At 39.6% G+C, this 22,072-nt stretch overlaps 1 protein-coding gene across 1 annotated transcript; it reads right to left on the reverse strand.

Moving 5' to 3' along the window:
• Positions 1–983: 983 nt before the first annotated feature.
• On the reverse strand, positions 984–18,409 carry DUSP19 (dual specificity phosphatase 19). Its single transcript, XM_002712233.6, has 4 exons — positions 17,666–18,409; positions 11,559–11,605; positions 8,164–8,316; positions 984–2,816 (listed from the first exon to the last, which is right to left on the reverse strand). The coding sequence occupies exons 1-4, from the start codon at positions 17,889–17,891 to the stop codon at positions 2,577–2,579; spliced, it is 666 nt and encodes a 221-aa protein (XP_002712279.3). The 5' UTR covers positions 17,892–18,409; the 3' UTR covers positions 984–2,576.
• Between the last annotated feature and the right edge of the window lie 3,663 nt (positions 18,410–22,072).

The following is a 22,072-nucleotide window of genomic DNA, read 5'->3' on the forward strand; positions in this document are numbered from 1 at the left end:
GGGAGGAGGCTATTGTGGTCCATAAGCTGTACTTTGGAAATTTATGCTCATTAAATAAATTAAAAAAAAAAAAAAAAAACTCAGCCCAAGAGGGAAATCTGCCAAGGTTGTCTTGGCCATTGCTTTCTCAAACCGCCATCCACATGTGGGTTTGGTTCATTTTCCTTTCAGATAGACAGCTTTACCAAAGAACTCTTGAAAGCACAGAATGCCTAACTTAAAACACTGAATTACATTCACTGATCTAGTTTGGATATAGCAAAATAGTCTCATTTAAGCATAAGATAAAACTGATCCTCAAAGTACTTACATGTTTGAAACAACCAGATCACTAATCATACAAACTACAGGCAAAAAAAAAGCCATACTATCCACTATGAACACATTCTATCAATTCTTCATGGGACAACATTCCACAGCTGAAAACAAAGTAGCACTCTAAAAAGTAACTACTTAAATTAATTGTTTTTATATGAATGGAGAGGGCTCACCCAGCAAGCCCTCCAGCAAGACTGAGCAGAGAGACAATATTATATGTGAATCTCATATTTAAGGGGATTCTCCCTGCTTTGGTTGACTTCGGGCAGCTCACTGAAGGTTAATTACATCTGGGCTGCCTCTAAACAGAAGAAAAGAGTTCATAGCATCAGCTGGAAAAGTATTTTTATCCAGACCATAAGCAATTCCAAGCCATCACTTGCATTTATCACTTCTATTTTTTGCTCACAACAGCATAACATAGTATGATTTCTCAAATGTACAAATGTATTCAATGTGCACTTTCCAATTTATATGTTAAATATATTTATTATATAAAACATATTATCATAACATTTATTATATATTATATAAAAATGCATTATATGTTGAATATATTTATATGTATACATATTAAAGATAAGCTCAAAACATTTTTAAAAATAAAATATACATAGTAATATTATTATCTAAACCATAAAAGGAACTTGAAAACTACTAAATTGTTTTTTAATTACAATACACTTTATTTGAACCAAAAATTTCAAAATCTGAAGGCAAATTTACAATGTACAGAGTTCAGTCTTAACAATATGGAGACAGCAAAAAGAAACTATTCAAAACCTTTAACCAAAGATTAAATTATAAATTTAATCTGACTCAAGTTTCCTTCCAAGGCAGACCCTAGAAAGCAGCAGGAGATGGTCCAAGTCATTGCATCCCTGCCACCCACATGGGAGACCTGAATTGAGTTCCTGGCTTCAAGTTCAACTTGGCCCAATTCCAGCCATTGTGGGCATTTAGGGAGTGAACCAGCACAAAGGATTTCCTTCTCCCTCTCCTGCCCTACCTGTCCTCTATCCTTTTCTGTTTCTCCATCTACTGGTCTGTCAAATAAAAGTGAAATAAAACATTTTTTAAAATGGTGCTCATGGGATGGATGGTTAGCCTAGTGGTTAACATGCCAGTTGGGGTTCCTGCATCTCATATGGGAGTACTTTGGTTTGAAATCTAACTCTTGTTCCTGACTCCAGTTTCCTAATGCAGAAACCAGGAGGCAGCAATGACGGCTCAATAGATTTGATTCTTGACATTCATGTGGGAGATCTGATTCAGTTACAAGCTGCCAGCTTTGGCCCAGCCCTGACCATTATGGGCTTTTAGAGAGTGAGCCAGAGGATGAGAGCTCTTTGTCTCTCTCTCTCTGCCTCTCAAATAAATAAATACTTCTAAAAATGTTCTCCAGTAGGAGACTAAACTAGAAAGTAGATCATGGAAGAAATACATTTTGAATTAGAAAACAGATCATAGAAGAAAACAAATCTAAGAAAAATACCCTTCAGTACAAGACATATCCAAGGAGACCAAAAAATTATGACATGGGAACCAACAACAGCCTGCTAGGCACCCAAGATAAAAAGCACAAAATGTAAAAGACTAACCACACACTTACAATAATATAAGGAAAAATATCTGTTTACATATTTTAAAAATAAAAAATGCAGGTAATAAAATTAAGCTAAAAAAAATGAGAAGTGGGTATGTTTTCCTAAGAGGATTTAAAAATTTAGAAAACATTTTAACCACTATAGAAATACTAAATAACCTTTAGATACTGGCACCTCTTCAGGGAGGTTGAAAGTATTTATTTTCAAACTTAAAAATATTCTTTACAATGAAAGTTATCTCCTTTTGAAACAGTAAATCAAATAGCATATCAAATTCTTTCCTTCATGAAAACAGTTGGTGGCATAGAAAAGTATCAAAAGGCTTCATTAACTGATTATTCTTTCCTTGCTCAAATATAGACTTTAAATATAACCCTTTTTCTTCTATAGAAATCAATGATGGGTAATACACTGCTGTTTCCCTAGCAATTCAAAGAAGCATTTAATCAAACACTGTAATAACAAAGGAAAAGTTATATAATTTAAAAATTCATATACTAGTTCAGAAAAAACAAATTGACCTCAATTTCCATTTGTAAGCAAGATAAAAGGAAGGTTTTTATTAGTCTATGTCCTAAAAAAAAAAGAGGGAAAATGGCTATCAAAGTCAATTCAGAAATTATAGTTGCCCATCATCAGCTAGAATGCAACTCATGAACTCTTGTCCCTTTCTAATTCCTGTTTTTTGTCACACTTATTGTTGTCTTTGCCCACTTGATATGTACGAAGTTGCTCCATGAATCCAGAATTTGGACATATGGAAGGCCTTGCATTTTTCACCAAAGAAAAAGCATTGGTAAATGAAATTTCTTCAGAATTCATCAAAAAACCTATTACAATTGCAGCAGCTCTGGAAACTCCTGCATTACAATGAACAAGAACAACTCCATCCTGCAATAAAAGCAAGTAAAATTATTATTATTTACTTAAGAAAGGTTATAAAATTGATTATATACTTGTTAGTTAAAATTGTAAATACTGTTTTGATGATGCATATGATTTGACTTGATTATCAAAACACACCTCTCATAAACAATTAATAGACAGTCAATCAGTTAATTAATCAACTGAGACCTGCCCTCCTCCCTCTCCTAGGACTGAAATGCTTTGATGATGTGTTTGAAATTCATTCAGTAAACTACACACAAAAGCTTAGTAAATTAGTGGCTATAATCATAAACTAGACAGAAATCCAGAGACATTCCACATATACATAATCTTCCCATAAATAAACTATTGTCGCTGGCTTGGAACTCTGTGTAAAATGATCAGCAGGGAAAAAAATTTCCATCCTTGGATATATTTTATTTTGACAGAAAATAACTTTAAAAATGTTTAAACATATGAGATGGTAAAATGATAACACAAATATAACAACAGGAAGTGGAAAAAGTAATCAGACACCAACATGAGGTCAATAAATGAAAAACGTGTCAGGTAACTTGCAAACGATACTTTCCAAGTGAAAAGGGACACAGTGCAAGACCAATACTGACGGGGGCAATATTGCATTAATAATGAACTGTGATAGAGCTGATGGAGTAGCACTGATACATCTTGGCCTAGCTCAGGCTGCTAAAAATTTAATGATCTAAATGAAATGTAATGTTCTGTGAACACACCCTACAGAATTAGACATTTCAGTTACTTCATTCCTTGAATCTTCATTTGATAAAACACAAAGGGAACAGTGGGAACAATGTAAGAAAACAAAACATACCACTGCGAATACTCTACACGTTAATAGTACGATGATTGTGACTCACTGTATTATTTTATTTTTGCAAGGCAGTTTTCTCAGATTTGTATATATGTTGCAAAATTCCTTTCCTCAATATATGTAACAAATTTGTGAGTGAATCTCTTTTCAAAAAAAACCCAAATGATTAACAATACAATTAGTTAATAATCTGGGCTGGTTTTGTGGTGCAATGGGTTAAGCTGCCAGCATCCCATATTGGATTGCCAGTTCCAGTCCTGGCTACTCCTCTTGCGATCCAGCTTCCAGCTAATGTGGGTGAGAAGCCAGCAGAAGATGACCGAAACACCTGGGTTCCTGCCACCCATGTGGGATACCAGGATGGAGCTCCTGGTCCCTGGATTTAGCCTGGCCCAGATCTGGTTGTTGTGGTCCTTTGAAGAGTGAACCAGCAGATGGAATATCTGTCTCTTCCTCTTTCTACTACAAATAGATAAGTACTTTTAAAATAAATAAGTAATTTTAAAAAGTTATTTAAATAAATTTTTTAAAAATTAGCTTTCGTCTGAAATTTTTCATATCAACAAAGATAATTTCAGTAGTTTTCTTACAGATATCATGATTCATTCCCAAATTCACTGTTCTTGAATAAATAAACACAAAAATATTTGTCATATATCTGGAACTTTTTTCATTTTGTACCAACAGCCCATTTTTATGAGACTCAAGATGTTTAAAAAATTTATTATAGGGCTGATGCTGTGGCATAGCAGGTAAAGCCACCACCTGTGGTGCTGGCATCCCATATGGGTGCCTGTTTGAGTCCTGGATGCTCCACTTCCGATCCAACTCTCTGCTATGGCCTGGGAAAGCAGTGGAAGATGGCCTAAATCTTTGGGCCCCTGCACTCACATAGGAGACTCAGAAGAAGCTCCTGGCTCCTGGCTTCTGATGAGCTCAGCTCTGGCCTTTGAGGCCATTTGGTAAGTAAACCAGTGAACCAGCAGGTAGAAGACCTCTCTCTCTCTCTCGCTCTCGCTCTCTGCCTCTCTGTAACTCTTTCAAGTAAATAAATAAATCTTTTTAAAAAATTATTATAAATTTTTACAGTAAATTATAGTAAAAATTTATTATAGTAATTGCTGAAAATTATTAAATCAAAACAAATCAACTAGGTATTTCACAAATGCTTCCAATTCTTTCTTCTCACTCTGAGTGTTTAAGGATTGTACATCTCAAATTAAGCATCAGCTCCTAATCCTTGTTTCAGGCTCTGTCTTTAGTAAACCCATGCTAAGAACAAATCTAATTAACTACTAACTCAAATTAAGGGAAATTTTCTTTATTAAAAAAAAATTTAGGGACGGCATTGTGGTATAGTAGGTTAAACCTCCACCTATGGCACCAGCATCCCATATGGGTGCCGGTTCCAGTCTCAGCTGCTCCACTTCTGATCCAGCTCCCTTATGATGGCCTGGGAAAGCAATGGAGGATGGCCCAAGTTCTTGGGCCCCTGCACCCACATGAGAGACCTGGAAGAAGCTCCTGGCTCCTGGCTTTGGATCGGACCAGCTCTGGACATTGTGGCCATTTGGGGAGTGAACCAGTGGATAGAAGATCTCTGGTTCTGTCTCTCCCTCTCTCTGTAGCTATGCCTCTCAAATAAATAAATAAATCTTTTAAAAAGAGAGAGAGACAGACAGAGAGAGAACAAGTGCACTCCCATCTACTGGCCTACTCCATAAATGCCTGTAACAGCCCAGATTGGGCCAAGATGAAGTCAGGAACCTGTAATTCAATTCAGGTTTCTCATGTATGCAGCATGGACCCAATTACTACAGCTATCCCTGCTGCCTCCAGGTAGGGAATTAGCAGGAAACTGGAATTAGGAGTAGAGCCAGGATGCCTCCAATATGGGATGCAGTCATCCTAAGTACTATCTTAACCACTATGTCAATGCCCACCCCTCTCCAATTTTACACGCAATGGTACATATCTTGCAATTTTAATGCAGATACAGATGAAATCTATACTCTACCATCTAAGCCATATTCTACACCTCAAAAAAGCAGCTGATCCTAACATATATATATATATATATAAAAGATTTATTTGTTTATTTGAAAGGCAGAGTTACAGAGAGGGAGAGGCAAAAGCAGAGAGAGAGAGAAATCTTTCATCCGCTAGTTCACTCCCCAAATGGCCACAAGAACTGGAGCTGGGCTGATCCAAAGCCAGGAGTCAGGAGCTTCTTCTGGGTCTCCCACACAGGTGCAGGGACACAAGTACTAGATTCATCTTCAACTGCTTTCCCAGGAACACTAGCAGAGAGCTGGACCAAAAGTGGACCACCTGGGACTCGAACTATGGCCCATATGGGATGCCTGTGCTGCAGGTGGAGTCCTAGCCAACTACACCACAGTGCCAGCCCCTTAGATACATTTTTAAAGAAGTACTTATTGACATAAAATGGTGTCAATTCAAGGTATACTTCCTGATAACATAAGTAATTATTGACATAAAACAGTGTCAATTCAAGATGTACTTCTTGAAGATAACCAGCCTACAAGCCCTGCCTGTCAGCATGTTGGCTCTGATCTAATATTATACTGCCTGTTGGTCTTCTAAACTCAGAAAACCAATGGACAGCTACTGATCAACCTTTTTACAGACTCAGTAAAGCAATACATTTTTATTCCTCAGAGTGCCTTAAAATTCTGTTGTTAAAAATGCATAGATTGAAGCTGGAAATGTGGCGTAGTGAGTAAAGCCATTGCCTGCAATACCGACATCCCACATGGGCGCTGGTTCGAGTTCCAGCTACTCTACTTCCAATCCAGCTCTCTGCTATGGCCCGGGAAAGCAGAGGAAGATGGTACAAGTCCTTGGGCCCCTGTGCCTGTGTGGGAGACTCAGGAGAAGCTCCTGGCTCCTGGCTTCAGATCGGCCCAGCTCTGGCTGTTGTGGCCATCTTAGGAGTGAACCAGTAGATGGAAGACCTCTCTCTCTCTCTCTCTCTCTCTCTCTCTCTCTGCCTCTGCCTCTCTGTAATTTGGCCTTTCAATAAATAAATAAATCTTTTTTAAAAAATGCATAGATTCTGAGGTCTGCACTGTGCCACAGCCATTAAAGCCCCAGCCTGCACCACCAGCATCCCATATGCACGCCTGTTTGAGTCCGGTTGCTCCACTTTTGATCCAGCTCTCTCCTAATGCACATGGGAAAGCAGGAGAAGATGGCCCAAATCCTTGGACCCTTGCACCCACATGAGAGACCTGGAAGAAGCTCCTGGTTCCTGGCTTTAGTTCCAGAGTTGCAGCCATCTGGAGAGTAAGCCAGCAGAGGAAGATTTCTCTGTGTCTCTACCTTTATCTGTAATTCTCTTTCAAATAAATAAAATAAATCTTAAAAAAATATAAATGCATAGATTCAAAATCCCTACCTCAGTCATTAAAATGAATGTGCACTAACCATCATAACTATACTAACAAGACTAGAACACTCTTTATTCTATAATCTAGCTGTAGGTCAGCAAGCAGTGGTCAGAGGGCAAAGAGTTATCAATTCCTTAAAGGAAATATAACTACATATTTAAACAGGAAAATTCAGTACATGAAGATTTTATTTCCTAACATTTTTCAGACATAGGAAACGGGAAACTGAATTAATGTTAAAACTAAGTATCTCAGGGCCGGTACTGTGGCATATTGGGTAAAGCCGCCACCTGCAATATCAGCATCCCATATGGGCACCAGTTCGAGTCCTGACTGCTCCACTTCCAATCCAGCTCTCTGCTATTATCTGGGAAAGCAGTAGAGGATGGACCCCTGGGCCCATGTAGGAGACCTGGAAGAAGCTCCTGGCTCCTGGCTTCGAATCGGCACAGCCCTGACTGTTGCAACCATCTGGGGAGTGAACCAGCGGATGGAAGATCTCTCTCTTTCTCTCTCTCTGCCTCTGTCTCTCTGTAACTCTGGCTTTCAAATAAATAAATACATCTTTTTTTAAAAAAAGCAAGTATCTCAACGAGAAAAGAACAATGAGGGTACTAAATAAATGTAGGAATTGATGAAATATTTTTGGATTAAAAGTTTCATAATAGATCTTTAGAAATTCATTTAAAATAAAAAAATAAAGATGGAGACAGCTCTGTGGTCTGGTGGGCTAAGCCTCCGCCTGTGACACTGGCATCCCATATGGGTGCCTGTTCAAGTCCTGGCTGCTCCTCTTCCAATCCAGCCCTCTGTTACGGCCTGGAAAAGCAGTAGAAGATGGCCCAAGTCCTTCGGGCCCTGCACCCACCTAGGAGACATGGAAGAAGTTCCTGGCTCCTAGCTTTGGATGGGCCCAGCTCCGGCCACTGTGGCCATCTGGGGACTGAACTAGCAGATGAAAGAACTTTCTCTCCGTCTCTCCCTTTCTCTGTCTATAATTCTACCTCTCATATAAATAAATAAAATCTTTAAAAAAAGAATAGACAAAGGAACCATACTTTCAAATTTCTGTTTTTGAAGGACAGTGGATTAAAATAAAACTTACCTTCATTTTAGCTTCTTCAATAAATTCAAAACATTCTGGAAAATAAGACAGGATATTGGTTTCAGGGAGATCCAATATGGAGATGCTCTTATATGTGAAGTCACCGAGGAAAGCATTTTCAACTCCACAAGCAACATTTAGAATATGAGTCACCTTAAAGGGAGAGAAAAAATGATGATATTTAAACTCTCATGAGTGAGGTAACCTAAAAAGAGACTGAGATGTCAACATCTGTAACAAGAATAGTAAAATAATTGTACATGACTCGCTTGAATGATATTTCCTCCAGAATGCCGTCTCTGCCCCATCCCTAACAGAAGTGCCCCTTCTGTGTACATCCTCATGACCCACCATACATACCCTATTATAGCTCCGACCACCTACAGATTGTTTTCTCCTTCTCTCTACTAGAGACTCCATGAGGGCAGGGACCACATCTAACAACTGTAAATAAGTGCTGTGAGTGATATTCCTTCTTTTTTAAAATTTTTTAAAGATTTATTTATTTATTTGAAAGGCAGAGTTAAAAAGAGAGAGAGAGGGGGCTGACACTGTGGCACAGCGGGTTAAAGCCCCAGCCTGGAGCACCGGCATCCCATATGAGTGCCAGTTTGAGTCCCAGCTGCTCCTCTTCCAATCCAGCTCTCTGCTATGGTCAGAGAAAGCAGCAGAAGGTGGCTTTTGATCCAGCTCTCTCCTAATGCACATGGGAAAGCAGGAGAAGATGGCCCAAATCCTTGGGCCCCTGCACCCACATGAGAAATCCGGAAGAAGCTCCTGGCTTCAAATCAGCTCAACTCTGGCCATCGTGGTCATTTGGGGAATGAACCAGCAGAACAGAAGACCTCTCTCTCTCTGGCTCTACCTCTCTCTGTAACTCTGTCTTTCAGATAAATAAAATAAATCTTAAAAATAGAGAGACAGAGCAAGCAAGATCCTCCATTCACTGATTCACTCCCCCAAATGGCCACAACAGCCGAAGCTGGGCCAATCTGAAACCACAGATCCACATCCACATTTTCTTTCCTTGCCACGTTGCTCAAATTGGTTTGTGTGTCTCACAACCAGAAGAGTACTGAATTAGGCTTCATGAAGAGACAGCCATCAACCATTTATTAATCTAACTACCTTGTGGAAGAAAGACAACAGTAAAAAAAAACAAAAGTCTACTTAAGAGAGACACTTGAAAGCAGATAGGAGAAACTAGACAGAATGGTGTTGACTCACCTAAGCATATGAGAATCACTGTTCTCCATAATGGGAACCCTCTTACATCAATATTTTAAGAAAAGTGGAACAAGTTTCAAAGTCTTGCTTACACTAATAAATTAATATTCCTCAAGGCAAAATGACAAACAGAATCTGAAAATTTTTTTGCATAGGCAAGTATTGTTTCATCTTTCCCCTCTCATAAACTAGTTCAAATTCAGTTCCATCATGGTGATATGAAATAAGTAGCTATTTAAAAATCCTGCTATGGGCAGGGCTCTGGGGTAACAATTAATATGCTGCTTGGGACATCTGCATTCCAAGTAAAAAACATACCTGGGTTTGAATCCCAGCTCTACTTTGTTTTCCAGCTTCCTGCTAATCAGCACTCTGGGAGGCAGCAGGTGATGGCTCAAGTGATTGGGTCTCTGCCACACATGTGGGAGGGAGATATAGACTGAGTCCCATTATCCTAGGTGACATCAATTTCCTTTTGGGTTTAACAGTTCCCTGCCCACCTTATCTCCAATGACATTCCTTATCACTCCACTTAAACATCCTCTTTCAAGGCCAATGCTAGAACTGCTCCTGCTCTGATATGATTAGTTTATGTATCCCATTCCCATCTTAAATTTTTTATTATTTTTTTAAGATTTATTTCTTTATTTGAGAGGCAGAGTTACAGACAGAGAGACGGAGAGACAGAGACAGAGATCTTCCATCCACTGGTTCACTCTCCAAATGGCCATAAACAGCCAAAGCTGGGCTGGTCTGAAGCCAGTAGCCAGGAGCTTCCTCCAGGTCTCTCATGTGGGTGCAGGCACCCAAGCACTTGGGTCTTCTGCTATTTTCCCCAGCCATTAGCAAGGAGTTGGATTGGAAGTGAAGCAGCCAGGACTCAAACTGGCGCCCATAAGGGATGCTAGCGCTGCAGACAGAGGCTTAACCTGCTACAACATATTGCCTGTCCCTCCCATTCCTTTCTTTCCAGCTTTTTCACTCAGTTACTTCCACTAGACCTTAGAAAAGCCATCAATTACTTGATATTTCTGCTTTCTTCTTACATATCAGCCACCTTTTGCCTTCACCACCTTTTCTTTCAGCTAATAGTCCATAGTGCACCTTGCCTATACCTTTCTGGCAAAAGTTCAGTTTATACACACTCTTCTTTACAGTGCTGGAGAAAAGTCACACAATATTGTATTTCTTGTCTGTCATAAATTGATGAGAACCAACATCTTTCAATGCTCAGCAATGCCTACAAACTGCATTGCTCTAGCAGGTTTCTCTCCCCCATGCTCCATATGGATTTTTCAAACCTTTTCCACCTTCCTAAGAACTTTCAACCTTACCATCTCTTCCATACTTCCAGCAAGTTACCTCATGTACTGCTCAGTGGTAAAAAGAGAAGCTATCATACAGGAACCCACACATCTACCACCAAACCTAACAACACCGCCTGTATCTGCACCCACCCTTTCCTTCTGCCTTCTTATTGTAATGACTGATACACTCCTGCATCCTTTAGAGTGCTCATTCCAGTATCTGTGCTTGAGGGCACATGGCCTCCTACTTTCTTGGCACACTCAGCCACAATTTTTGCTTTCCTATCTCCTCAGCTCCGTCCTCTATCACTGCCCGAAAACATGCTCTAAACTCTCCCACACTTAACCTCTCCATATCCTTTTTTGCCCCTGCCATCACTTCCTCATTGCCTCTCCACAAATGTTCTAAAACAGTGCTTGACAAAATGGTAAATGGCTAAACATTCTGAGTAGATATTGAAATAAGTGAACATCACAACATTTGTGTGGAGGGTAGGAGGAAATGTATTAGGGAAGACATGGTATGTGAGCTGGGACTGAAGGCACGGATGAGTAGGTCTTACAAAGATGATGGCTAGTCAATCCAACACAAGGATGACATAAGAAAGAAATGCTTCCAAGGTCAGGTTCATGGGCGTTTGTGAAGGGCATTGAGAAAAATATAAAACTGGAAAGATAGACAATAGGTGCAATGATTTGAAAAACATATAGTTCTTTTTGCAACTTCATTAGGACGAAAGGCACAATGTTAACAATTATACTGAAATGTATTAAAGATGGACCAACACTGTTTTTCCTAAATGAATGTAACAATTAAAATACTTCCTATATATGCTACCAGATTTGAGGCATTTTTTTTACCTTGTACTCCTTCAGTGTATCCAGATCATGAGCAGTATCCTGTGACCCTACAAGAAATAAATCAGCCTGAACATAAATTGAACATAAATACAACCTTCCTGACTTCATAAAATTTTGTATAACAATTCTATTAGTTTTCTTTAACAAGGGAGGGGGTCCTTAGTCTAACTTTCTAAAAGGCAGTTTGCAATATTCATTTTGTATACACTTTTAGACTCTTTCACTTCTATGATTCATCCTAAAATTCAGAGATGTTTCAATGATTAGCTATACAAGTATTTGCTATAGTACTGTTTTTAACACACACAAAAAAAGAAAAAAAAAACAACTAAAAACCCAATAATAGGGATTGAATTAAATAAAATATGTTATAATTGTGCAGTGAAATATATATGGCTTTTTGCACAATCAGAAACAAAAAATTCAGAATATTTATGGCATGGAAACATGCTCTCAACATATAAGGTAATAAAAGCAGGTTACAAAACATCATCATCAATTTTTATAAAACAAAAAAATGTGTATATGCTTAAGAATGGACAATGTATACAACTCAAATGTTGTATACAATGTATACAACTCAAAATGTTAACTGTGAAAATCTTTACTTAATATATGCTAAATTGATCTTCTGTACATAGAGATAATTGAAAATTAATCTTGATGTGAATGGAAGGGGAGAGGGAGTGGGAGAGGGGAGTGTTGTGGGTGGGAGGGAAGTTATGGGGGGGAAGCTATTGTAATCCATAAGCTGTACTTTGGAAATTCATGTTCATTAAATAAAATTAAAAAAAAAAAAGAATGGACAATGTATACAACTCAAAATGTTAACTGTGGGGTAACAAGTAAGCTTTTATTCCCCTCTTTATGTTCATTTCTATTTTCCACAGTAAACATCTCTCTTTTGCAAATTAAAAAAGGGTATTAAGAAAATCAAACACCCACAAAGTGACTTGGTGCCAGCTGGGTTGGGAACACCCAGTAGCTCAGAGCAAACTGTTGGTCCATAGGATACCACCCACGCTCCATGTACCACTGGGCTGTGTGCCCTTTTACATTCTCTTCTGTGGAAGTTGGCTTTCTAGATCTTCCACAATTGGAAACTGGCTCTAACTGATAAGTTCATAGGGAGAAAAATTAGCTAAAATAGAGTTTCACAAATGAAAAAATAGGGTATTTATATTTACAGGCTTCAAGTTATTTACTTTTGCAAATTAGGCTCTGTTTCTATAAAGTGTTTTTTTAAATCTTAGACCTGTGGAAAAATCAGTCAGCTCTTACATGAATTTAGATAGCTTAAAGGCCAGCACATACATTGTTTGGCCAATATTCTCTTCACAATACCAAGCTATAGGCTCCTTGCTGAGCCCACATTCACCTTTATTCTACTTAAAAGACAGCTGATCAAATATTAACATTTGTTAAAGCTGCATGGTTGACACACAATTGTCTATTATATTATTTTCTATAAATTTGAAAAACTTCAAAATTTTTAAAAAATTATCAGTTTTTTATTTTTGTTCTTTTGGTTTTGTTTGGTTTTTTGCTTGGTTTGTTTGGTTTGCTACAGGAAGTCCTAACCATCTCTAGGGAGAAAAAATGGACTCAAATTAATTAAGTGAAATTCAGTGATTTCATGTCATCTGGTTAGTCTCATTTTGAGCTCCTGATTCCAGCTTCCTGCTTTAGCAGATCCTGAGAGGCAGCAGTTGGGGTCCCTGCTACCCACGTGGGAGTCTTGAATTGTGTTCCTAGCTCTTGGCTTTGACCTGCCTCAGCCCTGACTGTTGCAGGCATCTGCGGGGTGAGCCAGTAGACAGGAAATCTCTCTTTCTCTCTCCCTCCATAATTAATAAATAAAATATTTAAAAGTACATATGCATGTCATTTAAAAATAATTTACTATTGCTTAAAATAGCAAAAAAAGGTGAAACATTACATAAAATTCTTTCCTGTTTTCACCCTATACTGTTATTATTACAAATATTTATCAACACTGAATGCATTGATCATTTCCATTAAATACACACATCAAACACAGACCAAGTCAATTAAATTTCAGGTCAGTCTGCCAAATTTCGAAACTGACTTCCATAATTTGAATATATTGATTTAATATTGAGATCAAAAAATACAATTTGTATGCTCTGCCTTTTCAAACAATAAGAAAAATAAATAAATGTTAATCCACAGCATGAGGTAACAGTATCAGCTTGTGTTCCTAAAACTAATACTTGGTACTATCCAGTTTGAGTTAATTCTCTCTAAATTCTAGATATAAACATTAGCTTTCTTCCAGTTTCAAATAGACTTTTTGTCTTACAATCTTGTGTTAAACTTTTAATGGAAAAACACTTGTCATGAAAATAAATAAACAGTGAATCACATACTAATTTTTAAAATCTTAGAAAAGGCCGGCGCCGCGGCTCACTAGGCTAATCCTCCGCCTAGCGGCGCCGGCACACCGGGTTCTAGTCCCGGTAGGGGCGCCGGATTCTGTCCCGGTTGCCCCTCTTCCAGGCCAGCTCTCTGCTGTGGCCAGGGAGTGCAGTGGAGGATGGCCCAGGTGCTTGGGCCCTGCACCCTATGGGAGACCAGGAAAAGCACCTGGCTCCTGGCTCCTGCCATCGGATCAGCGCGGTGCGCCGGCCGCAGCGCGCCAACCGCGGCGGCCATTGGAGGGTGAACCAACGGCAAAGGAAGACCTTTCTCTCTGTCTCTCTCTCTCACTGTCCACTCTGCCTGTCAAAAAAAAAAAAAAAAAAAAAAAAAAAAAGTAAAATCTTAGAAAAGTAGAACATCATCCTTTTATAAATTATTTCAATCATTATTAAAAACAACAAGTTCAAAAACTTGATGGATTTAAATGGTTACAATAATCTATTTTTCTTTTAAAATTCATAGAACTGAACACTAAATCAATTTAATTGTATAGTAATTTTTAAAAGTTGATGAATAGGAATACAGCTAAACAGAAGGTCTACTTATAGCAATTTATAGTTATACTGTATATTGACACATAGTACTCAAATATTCCTTATCTGAGACAAAGATTATTATAGAAATGTTATAATAAGGTAACTTAAAAAGTATATTCATATTACAGGTTACTGGAACTGGGACTTCTAACAGGCTCAAGGTTTTGCAATCATACTCTACGTATCATGAATTACAGGCTTTGTAAGATCTCTAACACCTTGTTCCTATCATTTTAAGAGATAATGTTTATGAAAATATCAAAAAATATATAAGTGATGTATCAAGCCTTAATGTACAAATCACAAAAATAACCAAAAGTTATTACCTTAACGAAGAGAGAACTAAATGATAACCCAATTTTTGAAAAAAATCTATAGTAGTGATCATTTTTAGATGAATAGAAATAGAAGCACAACTTACTATGAGGAGTAGGTAATATATTTGTGAAAGAATGTTACATAAAAACTATTTAAACAAATTTAATGCATGTTCTCCCAAGAATATTGGATTTCCTAGAGCTCAGAAATCCTCTACAATCACATAGAGTATCTCAAGCTTTTCTCTTGGAATTATAGAGTTCAAAAAGTCATCAATTGGGACTTCTCAGAACCACTGACTCAGAACAGAACTGCTATTAACAAATAACAAGTATTCTGTTTAACTATCCAAAAGAAATAGAAATTCCTACTTTTTCAAATAAAGTTAGAGTTAAGAAAAGTCCTACTGATTTTTGCTCTAATAATATTATTTGCTGGGGCTAGAGCTGTGGTGCAGTCACAGCATTCTATATGAGTGTGGCCTGCTCCACTTATGATCCAACTCTTTGCTAATGCACCTAGGAAGGCAGAAGAGGATGGCCCAAGTCCTTGGGCCCCTGCACCCATGTGGGACACCTGGAAGAAGTTCCTGGCTCCTGGCTTGGGCCTGGCCTAGCCTCAGCTGGTGTGGCCATTTGAAGAATGAACCAGCTGATGGAAGATCCCTTTCTCTCTGTCTCTCCTTTCTCCCTGTAACTCTGCCTTTCAACTGAATATATATATATATATCTTGCAAAGCGTAGGACAAAAAGTGTTTACTAAGATCTTGTATGCACCCCTTAAAATGTTTAGGGCCTATGTAAGATTTTAGAAATGCATTAGCTTATTGGAGTTTATAAGCTAACTAAAAAAGACATACTTGATTTTTATAACTTTCTCTTTTTTTCATTAAAATATTTACCTATTTTATTTGAAAGGCAGAGTTATAGAGAGGCAAAGGCAGAAAGCGAGAGCGAGAGTGAGAGAGATTCAGTCTTCTATCCGCTGATTCACTCCCCAAATGGCTGCAACGGTCAGAGCTACACCCATCTGAAGCCAAGAGCCTGGAGCTTCTTTTGGGTCTCCCATGTGGGTGCAGGGGCCCAAGGACTCAGGCAATCCTCTACTGCTTTATCAGACCAAAACAGAAAGCTGGATCTAAAGTGGAGCAGCCAGGACTCAAACCAGCACCCATATGGAATGCCAGCACTGCAGGCGGTGGCTTTTACCCACTAGGCCACACCTCCCAAAACAAAAATTGTTTGGCATGCAATGCTGGGACGAAGCTGAGCTCACTGAGAAGAAGGAAGCTTTTATAATCACCAACCTGGAAATAACCCAGAAACCAAATCTGCTTAGAAACAACTCCTGCATCATTCATGTGGAACTGTAGATGTAGCCATCTATGGGTCCCTCAGGAATAAAGCAATTTTAACTAGACAGAAACAGGCTTCCTCTATCTTTCAGAAAAAAAATATCCCATTTCCTGGTCCAGAGAAGAGTCCATATTAGGACTAGTTTTAGAAATCCCTCCCAGGACTGTTCTGGAATCCTAGGAAGGATTCTAACCCCAATCTGAAAACATAACCTTGATCGGTCCACATAAAAGAGAATGAAATAACAGCAAAGTTCATGAAGGCCCTGGATTAGTGAATAATACATAAAGATTCCACCATAATTATTTTAAACATTTAGTACTGCAATGGAAGCCAAATAACTAAAAGATTTGCCTGGATATATTTTCTTTCCTAGTTATGATAAGCAGAGAGAGGTGGACATTTCTTATTAACTAAAAGATTTACTTAATTTTTCACTAATGTTTTGGCTAGAATGTGGTATATTTTTTTCACTGAACTACAGAAACTAGCTGGAGATATTTATATAGTAAACTTAAAAATAGCCTATGAAACGATTCATATACCACATCACATAATAATAACTCACGTATCCTACAACTGATGTGTGTCAAGAACCTTTCATAACAACTTCAGAACAACTTTATGAGATACACAGATACTATAACTTCAGGGCTTTTTGGAGGGCAGAAAAGATAAATGACTTGTATTAGCTAATCTAGTAAATTAGAGGCAGAACAGAACCAAAGATTTAGCCTCCATAAAACAGCACAGAATAACAATGGAGAGCAGGAGTCAACCAGATTTGGGCTTGATACCCAACTCGGTTATTTACTAGACGTGTTACCTTGTGAAGTTAGTTAACCAATCCTAAGTTCCAGTTGCCATGTGTAAAATGGAGCTGATGATCTCTACTTTACAGAGTTCTTAAGCAGAGAAAGATGCTGTGCAAATTTTTCATGGTACACGGCTATTTCTGACACACAGTTCAGTGTTCTTTCAACTCAAAATTGCCTTGTCTGCATAAATATTGATAATTTCTCTGCTCTTAAATGAAAAACAATTCCAGCCTACTTAAAATTGTTGACTATTTTTGAAATTATACATCATACCATATTCTTGACAAATTCGCGAGTTGGTATTTGCATAACTTTTGCTTCATTTGCTATAATCTTTCATAATCCAAGAAAACAGAACATGAATGTGCTATCCTCTATAGAAGTCAGGAAAACAGGAAACTTTTCTAAAATTCAAACACCAGGTGCCAAGTGTTTCTAGAATCTATGCTTCTTAGGGATATACTGTGGGACAGAAATGTCTCTAGGTGGCTAATGGATGGTCCACATTCAAAAAAAGAACCATTTCGACTTTTCAGCAAGGCAGCTGACCGTACAGATTACACATAATGGGAGAGGGGGATGAGAAAGTAATCTGGCTAAAAGGTCCCAATGACTTAGTGGCAAGGAAATATACTCACCCAGGAGCAACCATGGTTTAACAACGCCAACTTGCAGGTCCAAGCTAAGATCCTGCACATAACCACAACCACCCCCAACGCTCGGCTCTACTTCTTCCACAACGTGAATTCTGGCATCTTTCCACGTTTCTATAATTTTCTTTCCAGTTAGCGTTGTCACCCTGGTGCATTGCTTCCGGAGATTATTCCGGGAGAATGCTTTAATTTCCTGGTTAAGGGAGTGCATTACATGAGCAGTGGCTGAAAACAAATACAAGCAAATCCAGCAAGCACGGAGGACACAACTGCTCGCCCCTTGTATCCCAGGTAACAAAAGCAGCCTCACGGAGTGCGCCCCTACCAGGTGACTGCAGCCACACGCCAGGGAACAGAGAAGTCCAGCTCCCTTTCTCCCAGCGCTACATTGTAAGGCGAGGTTTGATTGGCCATTGAGAACCCGGCGCCGATTGGATGCTGTTTCTCCTTCCTGTACGTGGAAAACTGCATTTCCCTTACAGGTTCAAGGGGTCCCGTTCCGTGTTCTTGTTGCAAACCTAGGTTGTGTACGCAGAATGGTAGAAGACTGAATTTGAGAAAGGGTTGACGCTTCCTGACTCGTTAGAGGCAGTGATTTTTCTAGAAATGCTCCATCGGCGTCAGCTGATGGCAGAGACCCGGAACGCCACTCGCTGCCCCAGGGGGCTCGGCTTCCATGAGGCCGGCAGAGTCACGGTGCGGTCACCGAGCCTTTGGCTGACGGTCAGCGTTTGGGCCACTGTGGGGGCAGAGGCTTCACAGCACACGTGGAAGTTATTTCTTGCTTCCTGTGTCCTCTCCTGCTTAGTCTTTTCAGCTGATACTCCCCGGAGGCATGTTTCTAGGTAAAACGTGTGTATATTTCTGACGCAACAATTTAAATACAATCCAAAAAATTTTAAATTTTTAATTATGATTTGTGAATTTTTTAAAAAAATTGTATTTTTATTAAAATATATAGATAAACAAGGGCTTAAAATCTGTTTTCTGATTTTCCACCTACATTTTTACCTGCTCAGGGCAACTGTATGCAGCTCTGTCCATCCACACAGACTTCAGAAAATCTAGTGGGCAAATATCCAAATTTACAAAACAGATGAATTATAGAATCATAATTTTTACTATAAAGGACTGATTCGTTTTGCAAAACAAACCACAGAATTCCTTTAAATGGGGATTTTCCTAACCTGTATTAAAATAAAATGCAATTAAAAATTTTTTAAAAAGATTTTATTTATTTGAGAGGTAGAGTTACAGAGGGAGGAAGAGACAGAGAGGTCCTCCATACACTGGTTTATTCCCCAAATAGCTGCACCCACGTGAGAGACCTGGATCCCAGCACTTGAGACATCTTCTACTGCTTTCCCAGGCCATAGCAGAGAGCTGGCGGAAGAAGAGCAGCCGAGATTTGAACCAACGCTTATATGGGATTACAGTGCCAAGGGCGGAGGCTTAGCCCATTGCACCACAGCACCAGCCCCTAAAAATTTTTTTAGATTTAATTTTATCTTTTATTTAAAAGGCAGAGTTATGCAGAGGCAGAGAGAGAGAGAGGAGTCTTCCATCCTCTGGTTCACTCCCCAGAGCCTGGCCAATCCAAAGCCAGGAGCCAGGAGCTTCTTCCAGGTCTCACACATGGGTGTAGGGGCCCAAGAACTTGGGCCCTCTTCCATTGCTTTCCCGGGCCAGCAGAGAGCTGGATCTGAAGTGGAGCAGCTGGGACTCGTACTGGTGCCCATATGGGATGCCGGCATTGCAGGTGGCAGCATTATCCACTACGCCACAGCGCTGGCCCCTAAAAGTTACTTTATGAGAGGCAGAGAGACACAGAACTACCACCTGCTGATTCTCACCCAAATGTATACAAGGCTAGAGCTGAACCAGGTGGAAGTCAGGGGCTAAGAACTCCATCCAGATCTACCAGGGGACCTAACTACTTGAATCATCACCTGCTGCCTTGCACATCAGCCAGAAGCTGTAATGAGAGGGGCTGAACAAGAACTCAAGAATTGGGCCATGGTGAGACAGGATAGGAACAGCACTGACTAAGTCAGGCCCCTCCTAACCTGCCAGGTATCTATTTCCTGAACTGTGTATCCAGCTGCAGCTCCAAACCATTCAGGAACAAGGAGTTTCTGGACCCTAAGTGGAAAAGATTTCCTTCTATCCTGTTAGGGACTTCAACCTGCAGGCCTGCCCAGAGTAGCCCTGAACTACAAATATATGACCTTCCTGGGATGGTGGCAGTGAGTTACATTGTCATTTTAAACATTCTGTGTGGAAAATAAGCAAAAACAGAAACAAGAACAAGAAGCCAGCCCTTAATGGAACACCTAACACACTGAAGTGTCATGTGCCAGGGGAAAACACCACACCTCAATACCCCATAAAAGCACCTGTTCAACCCCAGTTGGGGAGCCAATGTGGGGAACCTTTTCCCACTGTGCTGTCTCCCTTGTTCTCAAGCATAACTCCCCAGTAAACTTTGGGGACATTGGCACATTGGCCTCCTGTCAATTTCTATTTGCAAGTGAGCCAACGAACCTGAGGATGGTAACAGTGGGATGCCAGTGTCTCAAGTGTTATCTTAATGTTATCTTAATGCCCATCCTTAAGATGCAACTTTTAAAAAAGATTTATTTGAAAGGCAGAGCTAGAGAGAGAAAGAGACAGAAATAGAAACAGACCTTCCACCTGCTGGTTCACTCCCTAAATGACCGCACTGTCTGGAAAGGATCTAGGAGCCAGGAACTTCTTCCTGATCTCCCACATGTGTGGCAGGGACCTAAGGACTTGGACCATCTTCTGCTTCTTTCCCAGGCATGTTAGCAGAGAGCTAGATCAGAAGTGAAGCAGCTGGGATTTGAACCAGCAAGCCTTCAAGTTGTGCCAGCACTGGCCCCCTAAAATGCAATTTTAAATGAATTTAGACAGAATATGTGAACACATATATAAAATGAAGTTGAATTTATGAAAATTTATTCTCCAACACTATGTATTAACATTTTTGTTATTTTTGAAATTTCTTGACAAAAAAACTCTTAAAATATTAGTGTTTGGGGGCCAGCGATGTGGCACAGTGGGTAAAGCTGCAGCCTGCCGTGCCGGCATTCCATATGGGCACCAGTACGAGTCCCAGATGCTTCACTTCCAATCTAACTCTCTGCTATGGCCTGGGAAAGCAGTGGAGGATTGCGCTGATCCTTGAGCCCCAGCACATGCGTGGGAAACCTGGAAGAGGCTCCTGGCTCCTGGATCCTGGCTTCGGATTGGCGCAGCTCTGGCTGTTGCGACTGATTGGGGAGTGAACCAGCGGGTGGAAGACCTCTGTTTCTTTCTCTCTCTCTCTGCCTCTCCTTCTCTCTGTGTGTGGCTCTGACTTTCAGATAAATAAATAAATCTTTTTAAAAAATGAATGTTTGTGTCCCTTCAAAATGTATATGTTAAAGCTCTAAGCTCCAGTGTGATGATATTTGGAGAGGAGCTCTTTGGAAGCTAGTCAGGGTTAGATTAGGTCATGAAAGCTGGAATTAGTGGCTTCACGAGAACAGGCAGAATTCTCCCTTACTCTTTCTTTTCCCTGCTGGCGCCAGGCAAAAGCCATGTGGGGACACAAGGAGAAGAACTCTGCAAGCCAGGAAGAGAGCTTTGCCAGGAAGTGAATGGGCCAACACCTTGATCTTAGCACTTCCAGCCCCCAGAATTGTGAGAAATTTCTGTTGTTTAATCCACACATGGCATTTTGTTAGGGCAGCCTGAACAGACTGAGACATAAACCAAATGTTCTTTATCTCTTCCTCTTTCAATAAGAGGGGGATATTAGCCCAAGCTATCTGTAGGACTGACAAAAATAAGAACTGAAGAAATTATCTGCATTATCTAAACAACCAAAGGCTCTTTCAAAATAAAACCAAAGTCAGTCTATACATTTATAACAATGATCAGGTGGACATTGTGGCAGCAGCCAATTAAGCGAATGCCTCCTCCTGCCTCCTCCACTCTCAATCCAGCTTTCTACTAGTGCATCTAGGAAAGCAGAGAATGATGTCCCAAGTACTTGGTTCTCTGCCACCCATGTGGGAGACCTGGGTGGAGGTTCAGGTTCCTGTCTTTGGCCTGGCCCAGCCCTGGAGATTTTAGGCATTTGGGGAGTGAACCAATGGATAGAGGATCTCTCTTTGACTATGTGTCTCTTCCACTTTCTCTGTCACTCTGTCTTTCAAATAAATAAATATAAAAAGCCCAATGATGAAAAATAACTACCAACTATTAATTACTGTGCTTATAAATAACTTTTAGATTCTCAGTGTTATCCATTAGGTGCTTATGATACTTAATTTTAGGGGTCAATTTGGCTAGATTAAGGAATACCTAGAAACCTAGAAAATCATT

This window comes from Oryctolagus cuniculus, chromosome 3 (assembly GCF_051225735.1).
Source record: "Oryctolagus cuniculus isolate XC-2025 breed Fujian yellow rabbit chromosome 3, ASM5122573v1, whole genome shotgun sequence".
In the NCBI taxonomy this organism is placed as follows: domain Eukaryota; kingdom Metazoa; phylum Chordata; class Mammalia; order Lagomorpha; family Leporidae; genus Oryctolagus; species Oryctolagus cuniculus.

What these genes read in the sequence shown, in the direction of transcription:
- DUSP19 (XM_002712233.6), bottom strand. Translation starts at nt 17,891, where the DNA reads ATGCACTCCCTTAACCAGGAAATTAAAGCATTCTCCCGGAATAATCTC. An exon ending in TAAACCATGGTTGCTCCTGG is followed by an intron (nt 11,606 to 17,665) that starts GTGAGTATATTT and finishes TATTTCTTGTAG; the next exon opens with GGTCACAGGATACTGCTCAT. An exon ending in TTGAAGAAGCTAAAATGAAG is followed by an intron (nt 2,817 to 8,163) that starts GTAAGTTTTATT and finishes CTTTTATTGCAG; the next exon opens with GATGGAGTTGTTCTTGTTCA.